We start from the raw sequence: 15,950 nt of genomic DNA on the forward strand, positions 1-15,950 counted from the left end.
TGTTATTTATTGCTGCAGGTGGCGTTAGCTTGTTGCACAAGGTACTAGCCACGCCGTATGAGGCCTACCCTTTGCGCTAAGCAGCAGGTGTTTGTTAGAAGCAGCAGCCATTTTGTTAGGCATGACTTGCATAATAATATTATTAAAATGGCTGATCATTCAGAACAGAGCTGTAAAAGTGATTTCTTATAGAATATTGTTTTTGGTTTTAGAAGCTTAAGAATGTGATGTTGACAGTATAATGTAGCAAGGACAGGAAGCTAGTCTCCACAAACTGAATAAGATGGGAACAAGGCCACACATGCGTAGACCCACAAGGCCACTGAAGTTGGGTGTTGGGTTAATTATGACATCATGATTGAAAGCAGAGCTTTCCAATAAGACTCAATGCTTATGAGTAATTAATTAATTAATTAATGTGATAAAGGTTTAAATATCAGAGTGATAGAAGGAGGGAGAAGGCAGTTGAGAAAGAACAAGGAAGCACAGGGGGCTGGAGGTAATTATGAAGGAGGTTTAATCATGGCTGATCACTGTCCTTGAAAGGTGTCCATTTTGATTTGATTTAGAATTGCTGTTTAAGTATTAGCTAGTCAGTTTTTTGTTTCTTGTGTTAGTCTGCATTTGCAAATATCTGTAATGAAGCTATTCTTTAAGTAAAGCATTGTCATACCTTTTATAACAAGGTTGTGTGGGTGTGCAATCATTTCAGCGTTGCCGTTATATTTAAAGGTAATAAAGTAAATAAATTTGGTTTGGGTTATTTATCATATCTAATCTTATCAGATAAATATCTGGTTTATCAATACCTAATAGATTGTAAGCTTGCAGCAGGGCCCTCTAACCTCCAAGTCTGTCTGTTACCCAGTTTGTTTTATCACTGTCTACTATTGTAAAGCGCAACGGAATCTGCTGCGCTATATAAGAAACTGCAAATAAATAAATAAATAAACACAAATATATATTTTATTTGTGCATAAAACAAGGTTTCAAAACCTGAAACAAAGTTTGTTTACAATCTCAGGCACTGAATTTAAATGCCAAGCAATCATTGTCTTGTACATATATAGTGCCAGTTACATATCATTCCCTCAGTAGTGCTGTTACAGATGTCCCCAGTAATGCCAGTTACATATCATGTCCCCAGTAGTGCTTTTAGCAAAAAAAATGATTTTTTGTTTCTGGAATGTATGGTTTTTGGAATAATTCGGATAACGGATATTCGGATACGGGATACTCAACCTGTATACTGCGTTTCTACAGCAGGACTCTAATGCTGTGTACACACGGTCCGATTTCCTTTCCGATGTTGACGATATAGTCAACATCGGATCGGCATCGGATCGGAATCGGATGCAGATCGCAAGGGTTTTAACACTGCAAGGGTTTTAACATCTGCACTATATAGTCAAGATTGGATGCAAATCGGATGTGCCTTAAGATCCTATCCACGATCCGATCTGATCGGATCGTGGATAGGATCTTAAGGCACATCTGACCGTGTGTACACACCTTAAGAACTAGATTAAAAAAATAATAATAATAAAACAACACAGGAAAATAAAATAAATAGAGAGCGCAATAAGTATAAACATGGTTGGTGCAGTCATTTGGGATAAGAAATTCCACAGGTTATCTATTCCACCCATGAAAGGTAACAGGTGAGGCAGCCATCTTGAATGCACTATGTAGGATTACCCTGGGTGTGATATGTCACATCTAGCGTACATTACATAAAATGTGGTGGTTGCAGAATCCTAATGTTTGTAATGGGGGTAATATAACAGTTAGGCCCATTTTTATTCAATCCCATCCACAAGTGTACCAGGTGAGCAAACCCGAACCTCAAATTGCTAGTACACCCCAAGGCTGTAGTCAGCTAGGCCTGCTCTAGAAGGATAAATTAAATACATTTAAATACAAATTAATACTATTAATATAGTGCAACCTACCGATACAGAAACCAACCCAGGCCCATCTGAGGTTGCTGCGGCGGGGGTGCACATAGCAGAAGTGTAGTATAAAGTGGGGGTTACAAGAAGGAAATATAAGAAAAAAGCTAATCACAGTGGCATAAAAGGCAGAATTAAAGCAGAAATTATATTTATGGCTGCAATCAGGTGGTAGTTAATTACCTAGTGCAACCTATCCATACAGAAACCATTCCAACAGCATCTAAAGGCACATTGCTAGGTTGCTGCAGCAGGGGGTGCACATAGCAGAGGGGTAGCATAAAGTGGGGTTTACAGGAAGGAAATATAAGAAGAAAAGCTAATCACAGAGTCATAAAGGCAGTATTACAGCAGTTGCTATATGTAGGGCTGCAAGAGCCGATCCCTCGAAAGACTTCCTCCTAAAACAAAAGGTCACAAATGGTGAGAGGACAGTATATTCGAAACTAATTTGTAGTAATTCCAAGATTTAGTTCAGAACTTAAAATTACCTATAGGAAATACTGTGTTGTCAAGTACCTATAACTTACAAAGTGGAACTACAGAAATACAAGGCAACATGATGAGGTATAACTATAAAGCAAGAATACCTAGAGTAGATCAGTTGTTATTAGGAAGAATTTGAAGAAGTCATCCGGACAATGGCCACCAATCACATCCTATATATCCCCCTTGACAGCTATAAGAACCGTCAGTTGTTTATAATCTGTGAGATCACTCTCTACCTTTCTATCAAGTAACTCGCAGGAGATAATTACAAATCCTTCATCGGTGAGGGTCTTTCGTGCAAAACTTTCAATGTAATTTAATATATGTATCCTATGGTTACCAGCAGTGTAATATGTGGCATTTAAGATACCAATAACAATAAGGTATCCCCCAGGCTTAAGCATCTTTGACATCTTCCTCAGGTTTCTGATGTAATCTTGTTGGTCCTGACTAACCACATCCAGCAGCCATGCAGTCACTAGACAGTCGGCTTGTGGTAACAGCACAGGATCCGTGACATTCTCTTTGCTGAAGTCACATTTCACAATGCGTGTAAGTGTTTCCTTTACCATTGCTTCCTTTTCTTGTTCTTCAACACTAAAAAAAAACATTACTGTAATAAGACAATAGGTAAAATCAGGGCTATCAAAAGTGCTGCCGGACTCTGATAAAAAAGCTGCATGTGCTGAGAAGGGGAGAGATGCTGTCCTTTGTACTCCACCAAACCCGGCTCCTTGAAACTGGGAGGGGGAGGGGTGAGTGGGACACAGGACTCTCCGGCAAACCTGGGCCCAGATAAAAAGTACCCGCTCCCCCGCCCCTTCTCAACAGCATTGGGTACAAGTGTCCTCGCCAAATTTTTATACCTTTGCCACAGAACAAATCATCTCAGTACTTCTCAGTACTATCTCAGTAGCGCGTCCCAGTTCAGTGTAGCCCCTGTCTGCCGGCACTCAGCAGTGGGGAGGGGCTGGCGAGTCCCGGCCAAGGATGGCAGGGGCTACATCTGTATGCGTCCTCATTCATGTAGCGTTCATACATCATTTAGTGCAAATGGTTAGTTGCAGAGCTGACAAGATATTGTCTGGTATCCCCCAAGCATCACTGCTAGTTGCACATCTAGATATTCTGGTGCCCTGTGCCAGCAAAAGCATTGATATCACCAATCCCAATTTTTTTTTCATGGAATAGTGCACACAAGTGGCGTAGTCTTAAGAGGTAAGGGGTATGGCCACACACAGAGGCATAAGTAGAACGATGTGGCCCCATAGCAAAATCTTGGACGGGGCCCACCCATTGTCACTACAATGCTCATGGGGGGGTGGGGGGGGAGGGGCGCCAGAAGAAAGAGCGAGAGAGTGTGTCGGGAGAGAAACCGTGCCAGGTAGAGTTGGGGAGAAAGACTGACAGAGGGTGTCGGGATGAGACAGGGCTAGAGAGAGAGAGAGAGAGAGAGTGCACAGGTAAGGGAGAGAGGTTGAAGACTGCCAGAGAGAGAGAGAGAGGAGATGGAGGAAAGAGAGAGGGAGGAAGAGAGGAGAAGAGAGGACTAAGACTAGGGGCAGAGAGACAGGTGGAGTGAGAGTTTGGGCTCTGCTACTTTACCCCCATTACTGCTACTTTACCCCCATTACTTACAGGTGCAGCTGTGTACCTTTTAATTACCCACCCCCACCCCGATACCCAGTAAATGTGCCGCTGTGTACATGGTGTGTGTCCTCTGCACCCACCGAGTACTCACCCTGCCAGGTCTCTGCAGCACACCACAGCACATCAGCGCGTAAACATCAGTGGCCGGGGGCGGGGCTAACAGCAGAGCAAGCAGCAGCATAGCGTGCCATGCACGGACTCTCTCTCCCACAAGCCGGACAAGCGGCCGGGCCTGGGGCTCGCTAATACCAGCAGCAGGAGCTGCTGCAGACCCGCGAGGCGCGAGAATGATGATCACGTCGGCGGCGTCCTCCCCCGCCAGCCCAGCATACTATACTGTGCAGTGACTGACTCACTGCACAGACAGACAGCCAGCACAAGCCTCTTATTGGCTGTCACAGTGCAGGGGGTGCTTGCTTGCTGTCCATGGGGCCCGGGCCCCCCCAGCCGCCGGGCCCCATAGCAGCTGCACCCCCTGCACCCACGGTAGTTCCGCCACTGGCCACACAATAGTAGCTGGTCCTTGGGTACTACGTGGGATCTGCTTAGCATATGGGATGCTGGCAGTCAAAATACCAAAGCTGGTCAGATGTCCGGTGCCGGGATCCCACCATATCCCTACATGCATATGAAAACATCAGAATAGTTATTTTTGGGAGTGGGGGTTCTTACATGGGTGTAGGAGGGGACTGCTGCTGGTTGTGCTGCCTGGTCTCAACCATTCAGGGTTCCTTCCACTGACCACAGTCCTGGCATCTGTACAATACAGTTGAGAGGCACTGGGCTCGATACATGCACAAAAGCCTGGCTACTATGGACTGCATCAGTTGCAGTGAATAGAAGCCAGCAAGGGATGCATGGTAAGGCTTACAGTGGCTTCCTATGGGAATCCAGATCTCTGCTTATCTCATCCCATACTGGCAGTCTAGGTGGGATGGAACACATCCCAATGGGACTGCCTGTCACTGTGGACCCTTAGTCCGCTTAGCATCAGGTTCTTCATGACATGACTAGAGCAACAACCTATGAGGACACATCTGTATACAGTATGCACAATTGCATCGGTAGAATCTGGAGGAATTCCGGCCACAACATGGGAAATATTCATTACTATCATCTCCAACAAACCTGCAACAATTATCTTCAATGTTACATTATTGTTATAACTTCATGTGACTCATCCTTTATGTTCTTACATGATTAGAATCATATATTACCTGACACCTGCCAACTCGGTAATGATCTTAGTTGCATGAGTCCAATCAAACGCCCCAGTGCGGGTGTTCACCCATTTGTTGAGTTCCATAATACAGGAGTCTGATAGTTTTAGTATTGTGATCTCTTTAAAATATTGACACACACCAAAAAGATGATGAACGATAGATCCCAGACTGATGTCAATCAAAGTTTCTCCTTTAATGTGGCCTGTGGGGAAATACTCAGATAAGTATGAGTGTAACATTCTATATAGTTATAGTGAGTCAATGACAAAGAAAGATAACGTGTGTCTCAGCATTGGCCACATACTGAATACATGAACTCCATGATGTATGTTTCATGGTATATATTATACAGAGATCCTTCATTTATAGCCGTGCAGTAATAAACAACCGGCAAGCTGTGAGTTACTGCATTTTTATAAAGTAATGAGTACATGGTGTTTACGAGACATGTATAAGGCAGCTCCTGTACCAACTAGGGGACTGGTGCATCAGGCTTAGTGGAGGCAAGGAATTCCAAAGCAACAAGACAGATTGTGGTGGTAGGGGATTCTATAATCTGTAAAACAGACAGAGCAATCTGCTACCGGTACCGCAATCAACATACAGTCTGTTGTCTTCTGGGTGCCCGGGTATGGCACATCGCGGACCAGGTGAACAGATTACTGGGTAGGGCTGGGAAAGACCCAGCATTCATGGTGCATGTTGGCACAAATGACCAAGTTAGTGGCCGGTGGGGTGTCCTTAAAAATTATTTCAGGGATCTAGGTTGTAAGCTAAATGCAAGGACATCCAGGGTAATTTTCCCAGAAATATTATTTGTACAGTACACTAGACAAAAGAGTCAGAGCGAACTTAGGGAGTTTAATGCGTGGCTAAGTGTGTAGGCAAGAGGGTTTTGGGTTCCTATAGCACTGGTCTGACATCTCAAACAGGGGCCATCTATAGAGCACTGATGTATTGCACCTGAATGGAAAGGGCGTGTTAAAGCTGAGAGGCAAAATGGTTAGAAGGATGGAGTAGTCTTTAAACTAAACATAGGGGGCGATGCAGAAAAAAAAATGGGCTAGAAAGACAGAATAGTGAGGAGTGAGTAAGCAAGGAAATGGAGGGTGTAGAAGAGGTCGGGAGAAAATCTAGAATTAGTAAGAAATCATTAATACATCAAGAACATAAACAAAACTTGAAAGGGGAAAAGATAGAAAGTAGATTAAAATACTTGCTGGCCAATGCAAGAAGCTTTGCAGGCTAAATTGGGGAACTAGAGACTGGCCACAAGGGATTAATATGATATAATTGATATAACAGAAACATGGTGCAATGAGTCACATGACTGGACTCTAAACATTGACGGATATCCCCCTATCAGAAAACGACAATGGAAAAGAAGAGGGGTGGTGTGCCTTTTATGTAAGATCAAACATAAAACCATGTGTAAAGGAAATGGGCTCAGGGATAGCTGAGGATAATACTGAGGCAGTGTGGGCTGAGATAACTGAAAATAACAAAAAAATCAAATAAACTTTTAATAGGATTATGTTACATACACCTAATATTAATGATATGGATGAGGCACTATTTTTAGAAACAATCAGGAAAGCTAACTTTAAATTATTTAGTGAAAAAGCTGCCGTGGTTAGACAAAAAAATTAAGGTCAGCGAAAAACAATACTAAAATAGCATTTCAATTTACCAGGCTAATGGGAATGAAGAGACATTCAATAAGTGCAAAGAATTTAGTCAAATTTGTTAAGGGGCAATCAAAATAGCTAAAAGATAGCAAAACCAATCCCAAGTAGTTTTTAAAATACATAAATAGCAAAAGAATAATAGAATAGAATAATAATTTTTCTCATCAGTGTTTACTAGGGAGGAGAAGACAGTGAAACCCAGAGGTACCATAAATGAGACATGCCAACTAGAACTCACTACAGATGAGATAAAAAAGAGGCTCAGCAAAATAAAAACAAACAAATCCCCAGGTCCAGACGGTATTCATTCTAAGGTTTTAATGGAATTAAGGGAGGCATTAGCAAACCCTCTGTATTACATTTTAGATAACTAATCTTCATCTAATGAGGTGCCTAAGGACTGGAAGATAGCAGTGGTAGTACCAATATTTGAAAAAGGAAAAAGGGATTAACTAGCAAATTATAGACCTTTGAGCAAAACACCAAAAGTGGGTAAATTGGTTGAGGAAATTTGAAGGGATGGTATTCAAAAACATTTAGAGATGCATAGTATAATCAGTAATAACCAACATGGGTTTGTGAAATATCACTCGTGCCAAACAAATTGAATACGCTGTTATGAGGAAGTCAGCAACAACCTAGATAATGGAAATGCTGGACGTGGTCTTACATGATTTTGGTAAGGCCTTTTGATACTGTACCACACAAGAGGTTGATAAATAAAATGGAGGATTTGGGAATAGGGGTAAAAATGTGTAGATGAATAGGAAACTGTCTGCGGAATAGAGAACAGACAGGGGTTGGGAACAGTGTAGTATCAGGTTGGATATCAGTACTAAGTGGAGTACACAGGGTTCTTCTTTTATTAAACATAATCATTAAAGATAGAGGAATGCGTATACTCCGCAAAGTGTCCATCTTTGCTGATGACACAAAACTGAGCAAGTTATTTAGAACAATCAAGCATGTCTCCATGCTTGGTGGGGAAAACGAAATCGAGAAGACCTGGGAAGAGAGAGGGTAAGAATCCTCGTTTTCAAACGGAGAGTAATAAATGAACAAACATAGATACTAAGGAAATATTTAACCTGTCAGATATTGAATTAACCAATCCGCATAAGTCTTTAAAAAAAAAAGAGCTTTCTTTTGCACCATCTGTGCAAAAGAGTTGATAAATTTGCCTTACAGGTTGACTAAAAGCTCTATATTTGTAAATTGACCCTCAAACGTCATTTTATGAAAAATAATAGATTGGATAGTACTCATGGAGAAAGCTCCATTATAGAAAATACATCAGGTTTAAAAAAAAAAAACAGTACTTTTTACCCAGTAGAGTCTCGCGGAATCAATCTAGAATTGTTTGCACACCTTGTAAAAAAGGAGTTTGAATCCATTTCAGATGAGATTAAAATTAGTGAAAATAATGGGGAGGGGGGGAGGGGATTGGTTATTATGACGAGAGAGTCTTACATTAAAGAAATGGAAACATTGTTGTCTGATCCCATTTCCTACAGACTCTTCCTTAGGGACCCTAAAAAAGAATTTGTGGAGGAATTGAAAATATTATTAAATCAAGGGAAATCAGATGGCATATTATGTAAGGAAGAAAACAATTTCCTTTTAAATGACCAACCCAGAGTAGCAACGCTATATAATTTGCCAAAATTACATAAAAACGCAAACACCCCGCCAGGTTGGCCAATTGTGTCAGGTATTGATTCTTTAACGCCTAGACCAGGGGTCCTCAAACTATTTTGCTCTTGGACCCCATCAGACAATAAAAATAATTACAGGACCCCAGCAAGCTACTGCAGAAGGTCATCACATCACAGCAGACAGCACCTACATGGCAGCATTGAAGTGGCACAAAATAATGGGAGGAGTCTAAAATAACAGACAATTCAACTGACTTTTCAGACTCTTTGAATCACTGACTGCGATTGGAAAAGTCATCAGCCTTATGGCCAGCAACATGGAGTCGCAACCCCATGCTGAGAAGGTTGGGACCCACTTTGGGGTTAGGACCCACAGTTTGAAAACCGCTGGTCTAGACTATCGGCTTATGTCAACACATTTCTGCAAAAATATGTGCCTAAACTGAAGTCCTATATTAAGAACTCGGTTTCTGTGTTGCAGATGATAGAGTCTTTGGAATGTAGTAGTGATTGGAATTGGGCAACCATCGATGTTAACTCGCTCTATACGGGGTGGAGTGCATAGCAGTAGTATTGGCAAGAGATACAGATCTCTCAGAGATTAAATGTACCTTTATTCTGAAATGTTTGAATTTTGTACTTAAGTTTAATTATTTTACCTTCCTTTAATTATTTTACCTTATTTTAGTATGTTAACTCTTATGAGTAGGGTCCTCCTGCCTCACGTACTCACCCTACCTCTTTACCTCACCTGTCCTCCTGTCCTGTTCTTCCCTTCCTCTACTTCATCTTCAGTCTCCTTGACAAATTTGACACCTACTTCTGAATTGATGCTGATTTTATTTCTACCAGCTATACCCCTATTTGTACTGTATTTTTCAAAACACCGTGTACGTTACCTTGTCATTTGTTTTTTGTTTGATATGTAGGCCGCTGCGGACACTTTGCGGTGCCTTATAAATAAACGTACTACTACTACTACTACTAGGTCATTATTATATACGGCTTTGCGGGATGGCTATGGGCACGATTTGTGCCCCAGGGTTTGCAAACCTCTATTTAGGGAATTGGGAAAACCAACATATTTATACCATACGTATGCCTCTGTTCTTTAAAAAAGTTGAATAGACTGAAACCTTGAACCAACTGACCGAGTCCTTGTGTGGAATTTATTCTTTCATTTTACGTCCTGCGGGTGCCGCCATCCCCTACCCCCTATACCTGTTCCTTTGCAAAGAGAACCTGGAAGGCACCCGGGCAAAGTAGCCCTGAACAGCTGTGTGGAGTGCCAGCCTAACAATTTGGAGATATATATATATATATATATATATATATATATATATATATATATATATATATATATATTGTGAACACAAGGCTGACCTCAGCCTTGCTGACTATTGCAAGCTGACTATTGTTAATTTGTCAGATTTTTAAAGTAGGAAGATTTTTAAGTAGGGTGAAAACAGTTACATAGATTAAAGCTTGGACTTATTCTGGACCAACTGTGATGTAACTCCTGTCTCCTTCTCATTACAGGTAACTCATATCATCTGTTAAACCAGTATTGAAGTAGCTGCTTGCATACTGCTATATTTTATATCTAGGTAACTCATATCATCTGTTACACCAATATTGAAGTAGCTGCTTGCATACTGCTATATTTTATATCTAGGTAACTCATATCATCTGTTACACCAGTATTGAAGTAGCTGCTTGCATACTGCTATATTTTATATATAGGTAACTCATATCATCTGTTACACCAGTATTGAAGTAGCTGCTTGCATACTGCTATATTTTATATCTAGGTAACTAATATCATCTGTTACACCAGTATTGAAGTAGCTGCTTGCACACTGCTATATTTTATATCTAGGTAACTCATATCATCTGTTACACCAGTATTGAAGTAGCTGCTTGCATACTGCTATATTTTATATGTAGGTAATTGTGCAAATATTTGTATAAGATTTGAAAGTGAGTTAGAATTTATTAGTGGCTGGGATGTATGTAACCTCTTACCATTTGTTATCTTAGTTTTATTGCTAGTGGAAGAGGGGCTCTGGCTGGGTGGGGTATCAATCAATTAACTTAGAAACAGCTTTTAGTATATATTGTGAACACAAGGCTGACCTCAGCCTGGCTGACTATTGCAAGCTGACTATTGTTAATTTGTCATTTTTTAAAGTAGGAAGATTTTTAAGTAGGGTGAAAACAGTTACACAGATTAAAGCTTGGATTTATTCTGGACTTAAACTGGACAGAAACTGACAACCAACTTAACATCTTCGTATCAAAGTGACTCAGAAAGACACCAGCAACCCAGAAAACCAAGAGACTGCTTTGAGTGAGCTCACTTCATTCTCCCATCATACTACGCCTGGCTGCTTAATCTGCCTATTCAGCTGTGATATCACCATTTCTCCATCTGCTAAAACTTTTTGATTATCACTCTTTATGCTTGTACTTGCACTGTCAGTTTTGAAAATGCCCAGCTGTACCTCTAATGACTTTACCTCTCTTGCTGTTCCATTGAGAGTAGGTGTCCCTGATTATTTTATTCTTGGCCCTCTTCTCTATCTCTACATGTCCTCTCTGGGTGAACTTATTTGTTCACTCGACTTCCACTATGCTGATAATACTAAAATCTACCCCTCGTTTCCTGATCGCTCTCCTTCCATCCTAACTCATATCTCCAACTGTCTCTCTGCTGTCTACTCTTGGATGACCCAGCGCTATTTTAGACTTAAAATATCAAACACTAAGCTGACCTCTTCCGACCCTCCTGCATAAAACCTGACCATCTCTCATCCTAACCTGTTTATGCTCACCTCTCCCCCTTCTGTGTTACCCCTGTCTGTCTAACCCTCCCCTTTAGAATGTAAGCTCTCACGGGCAGGGCCCTCTCTCCTCATGTGCCATTCTTAGAATATATAAACCACTGCCACCCTGATAATTGCTTCAGTGTCCTGTCCCCTGATGCAACTATCCATATTTACCATGTTCTTGTCCTAAACTGTCTTGTAATGTAATTTGTTATGTGTTTGCTCATAACTATGCTCTGTAAAGCGCTGCGGAATTTGTATGCGCTATATAAGAAACTGTTAATAAATAAAATAAATAATATATATATAAAGTACAAAGGTTTCAGCACTCCAGCTTACTTCGCAAATTCAGTGTAAATAGAATCAATTCCAGCAACGTTTCAACAAAAATATGTTGTCATTACTGAATTTGTGAATTAAGCTGGAGTGCTGCATCCTTTGTATTTTGTATGACGTTGCCGTGTAGTGCATACACCTACTATGACCGGCTATGACCATATATACATAAGGAAACACATTATACTATATACGCACCTGTTGCTAATGCTCTGTGCAGCTTCTCTATAATAAATACCACTGTCTCGTCTTTAAACACACTGTCTGCTTCAAAATAAGAGTTCAGGTGGTCTCTGGAATCCATCCCATGCACATGGTAAAGCTTCAGGTCAGGTTTGGCTTCCATCCTCTTGTCTTCTGTAACACAGTGCAGGAAGTTCTCTGATCTGTATGTCTCTTCTCTTTATATATACCTTATGAGTCATTTACAATGTTGTCATTCTCAGCTGACAATGATTGTATCACTTTGGCAGAAATATGATAAATATGTGACCTCATCAGGTGCTATTGATTAGCTGGGTACACAGGTGATGTGTGTACCAAGCAACTTCATGGGCATCAGGACCTGGCATCAGTGCATCCACGCTTGTCACTGCAAAGGTTTATCAGGGGTGGCCAAACTGGAACTCAAAATCTATCAATGGTCCACGTTTTCCAAATCGCCCAGCTGGCGCACAGCTGTAGTCATTACTAACTGTCACATTTCCCAGATCACCTAGCTGGCACACAGCTGTAGTCATTACTAACTGTCACATTCCCCAGATCACCTAGCTGGTGCACAGCTGTAGTCATTACTAACTGTCACATTCCCCAGATCACCTAGCTGCTGCACAGCTGTAGTCATTACTAAATGTCACATTCCCCAGATCAACTAGCTGCTGCACAGCTGTAGTCATTACTAACTGTCACATTCCCCAGATCACCTAGCTGGTGCACAGCTGTAGTCATTACTAACTGTCACATTCCCCAGATCACCTAGCTGGTGCACAGCTGTAGTCATTACTAACTGTCACATTCCCCAGATCACCTAGCTGCTGCACAGCTGTAGTCATTACTAACTGTCACATGACCCAGATCACCTAGCTGGTGCACAGCTGTAGTCATTACTAACTGTCACATTCCCCAGATCACCTAGCTGCTGCACAGCTTTAGTCATTACTAACTGTCACATTCCCCAGATCACCTAGCTGGTGCACAGCTGTAGTCATTACTAAATGTCACTTTTTAAAATGTGCTGCATTCATTCCTACTTAAGATCCACAGGTTGCCTGAGATACATGAACTGTTGGTAGATCTTGAGGACAGGTTTGGCCAACCATGAACTACTGTATATCCTTTATCATTCTAAGTTTGGTCTTGGCATTATTTGTGAGTGTGGGGGCTTTGTCAGATTGGGGCATGAAGGGACAAGAAATGCAGCATTTTGGGCCCAAACTTAAAAGGTGTAGCCAACCATCAGAGGGGTTGTGAGCAACTACCAAGGAGAGACTTGGTCAACTATTAGAGAGGACATTGTCAGCATGCAAATATAAAGGCCCCTTTTTAAAGGTGAGGACACATATGTAACACACTTTTATTGGCATCAGGGCTACTATTGGTTTAGTTTTCTTGGAAATAAACCAAGCCCCCAAGTTCATCAATGGTAGTTCCAAAGTAGAGTAAGAATGCATAACTGTCAATCTAACTTCTAGAAGTTAGTGAGGCCCATCAAGGGTTTCCGATTTATACTAGTAGGCCAGTCCATTCCTGTGTGGGAGTGTGTTGTCCACAGTATATGAGAGAGGAAGTGGAGCAGTTTATTATTTGTTTTAATTTATCAGTGTTTTCTGTTGTGATGGAAGGTGAGAGTGGGAGCCAAAAGGCAGAACTATGGGTTTGGCACCCAGTGCAAGCTAAAAAATGGTGCCTTCACCCACCAATTTATTTTTTAGAGAGATAGTGAGGAGAGGAGGAAGGGCGGGGTGTGATTATTATACAGCATTTTTAATTGGAGGTTGGTGGATAATAAGCTCTTTTGTGTGGCTGCCACCTCCCCAAGGACTTCCAAAGCATATTTTTCATTCTTTAAAGAGGTACAGGTTCTAAGGGGCCCTGGCTGCTATGGGGGTCTGCAGCTCTCCCTGCAGCCAGTCACAGTTCAACTCCACCAAAAGACACTCTTTCTTCTCCCTCCCTTGTTGAATGGAGATGGCTATATCCAATTAGGCTGGGCTTAACCCTGATTGGTTGACTGACATAACTGGGTTTTCCTTCAGTATCAGGGGGTGCCACATATTTGGCTCCTCAAGTCCAGTGGTGCACATATCCCAAGCCATGTCTGTCCAGGGCCTGGAATACCAGGCCCAACAGTACCCCACAGCACCTGCTCCCCATCCCCAGTGTCTAGCAATCATCACAGAGAGCCACTGTAGCACACAGAGGGGTGAGTAGAATGCCCGCCTTGTGCCATGGTGGTATCCTGTGACAGTAGGTCACCTGCTCGCAGCCCAGGAAGCGGATCTTGAAAGTCAGTAGGTTTCCTGCTGCTGTCCCAAAGAGAGGTAGTTTTATCAAAATGGGTAACCAGCAGTGATGAGAAATATGATCCAATAAAAGTGTTTTAGTGTTCACTGATGTACAGATAATATCTGTAGACTGGTATATGTATAGCAGTATAAAAGGTACAATAGCAAACTGCACAACAGTCTCACAAATGCTAGATGGACCGATATGATGATGTCCCAGTCTGGCTATGCTTAGAGGCTGGGCTGTCCAAGCAGGTGCTCTGGTCACCTGCCCAGCTCCCATAGACAGGGGCTGGCCAAGCAGGTCCATCTTCCTGCACTCTGCTTGGCCGGCCAATCTAGAGAGATGGAGGTGAGCCACAAGACCAATCGCCCATAGTTCACAGGGATTCGGTATGAAATCCCGGCGGTTAAAATCCCGACAGGGTCAAAATCCCGAATGGGTCATAATACCGACAAGGACAAAATCCTGACATTTAAAATCCGGACAGGGTCAAAATACTGACATATAGAATGTACAGGTGAAACAGTCAACATGACTTTCCGTCGACAGGTCGCAAGGTCGACATGGGTTTTTTCTCAGTTTTTTTGAACCAAATGTCATCGACATGGACACAGTTGGAGGTGAACCGCAGCCCCTCGCATAGCTGGCTTCACTCGCAATGCTTCGGGCATGGTGCCTCGCTGCGCTCGGCACACTATTTTATTCTCCCACCACGCCCTAGTGGATTGTAGGGCATGAAATACCACCTGTCGGCACATGTCAGGTCAAAAAACAGTGAAAAAAACCATGTCGACCTTGTGACCTGTTGACGGAAAGTCATGTTGTCTGTTTCACCTGTACATTCTATATGTCGGTATTTTGACCCTGTCGGGATTTTAAATGTCGGGATTTTGACCTTGTCGGGATTTTGTCCTTGTCGGTATTATGACCCATTCGGGATTTCGACCCTGTCGGGATTTTGACTGCATCCCGTTCACAGAACCCCCCCCCCCATATCCATTGTTGTGCACGTGAGCACAATTATATGTAAGGGATGTGTACTGTAATAGCCACATTCTGTCCCTGATATCAAGCACCAAGGGCAAAACTGAGGAAGTCCATTACTGAGTTTAGAATTCAATTGTTCACAACTGGATAACGTCTAGTTTAATGATACTGTAACTAATTGTGTTGAAAAATACTTCTCTCCCTTGAGAGGATAGCTTACCTTAACTATGAGTTTAGCAATTTAGGCTCATTATTATGCTTAGAATGTGTTACAGACTGAGTCTGAATGACCATATACTGTATGTAGTGTAACATGTACGGATCTTCTCTTTATATGTAGTGTAACATGTACAGTATATGTAGTGTAAAATGTGCAGATCTTCTTTTTATTTGTACTGTTCTTACCATTATATGTAGTGTAACATGTATGACACTTCCCTTTATATGTAGTGTAACATGTATGGCCCTTCCCTTTATACAGTATGTAGTGTAACATGTGCGGATCTTCTCTTTATATGCAGCGTAACATGTACTGCTCTACCCATTATATGTAGTGTAACATGTATGGCCCTTCTCTTTATATGTAGTGTTACATGTATGGCTCTTCTCTTTATATGTAGTGTAACATGTACTG

The 15,950-nt window shown here is 41.8% G+C and overlaps 1 protein-coding gene across 1 annotated transcript; it reads right to left on the minus strand.

The window, feature by feature from the left end:
* Positions 1–2,611: 2,611 nt before the first annotated feature.
* On the minus strand, positions 2,612–12,167 carry LOC146042366 (nicotinamide N-methyltransferase-like). Its single transcript, XM_083162339.1, has 3 exons — positions 12,020–12,167; positions 5,309–5,516; positions 2,612–3,038 (listed from the first exon to the last, which is right to left on the minus strand). The coding sequence occupies exons 1-3, from the start codon at positions 12,165–12,167 to the stop codon at positions 2,612–2,614; spliced, it is 783 nt and encodes a 260-aa protein (XP_083018465.1).
* Between the last annotated feature and the right edge of the window lie 3,783 nt (positions 12,168–15,950).

The sequence above is a fragment of the Crinia signifera genome, chromosome 19 (genome assembly GCF_055691185.1).
Source record: "Crinia signifera chromosome 19, ASM5569118v1, whole genome shotgun sequence".
NCBI classification, from domain to species: Eukaryota; Metazoa; Chordata; class Amphibia; order Anura; family Myobatrachidae; genus Crinia; species Crinia signifera.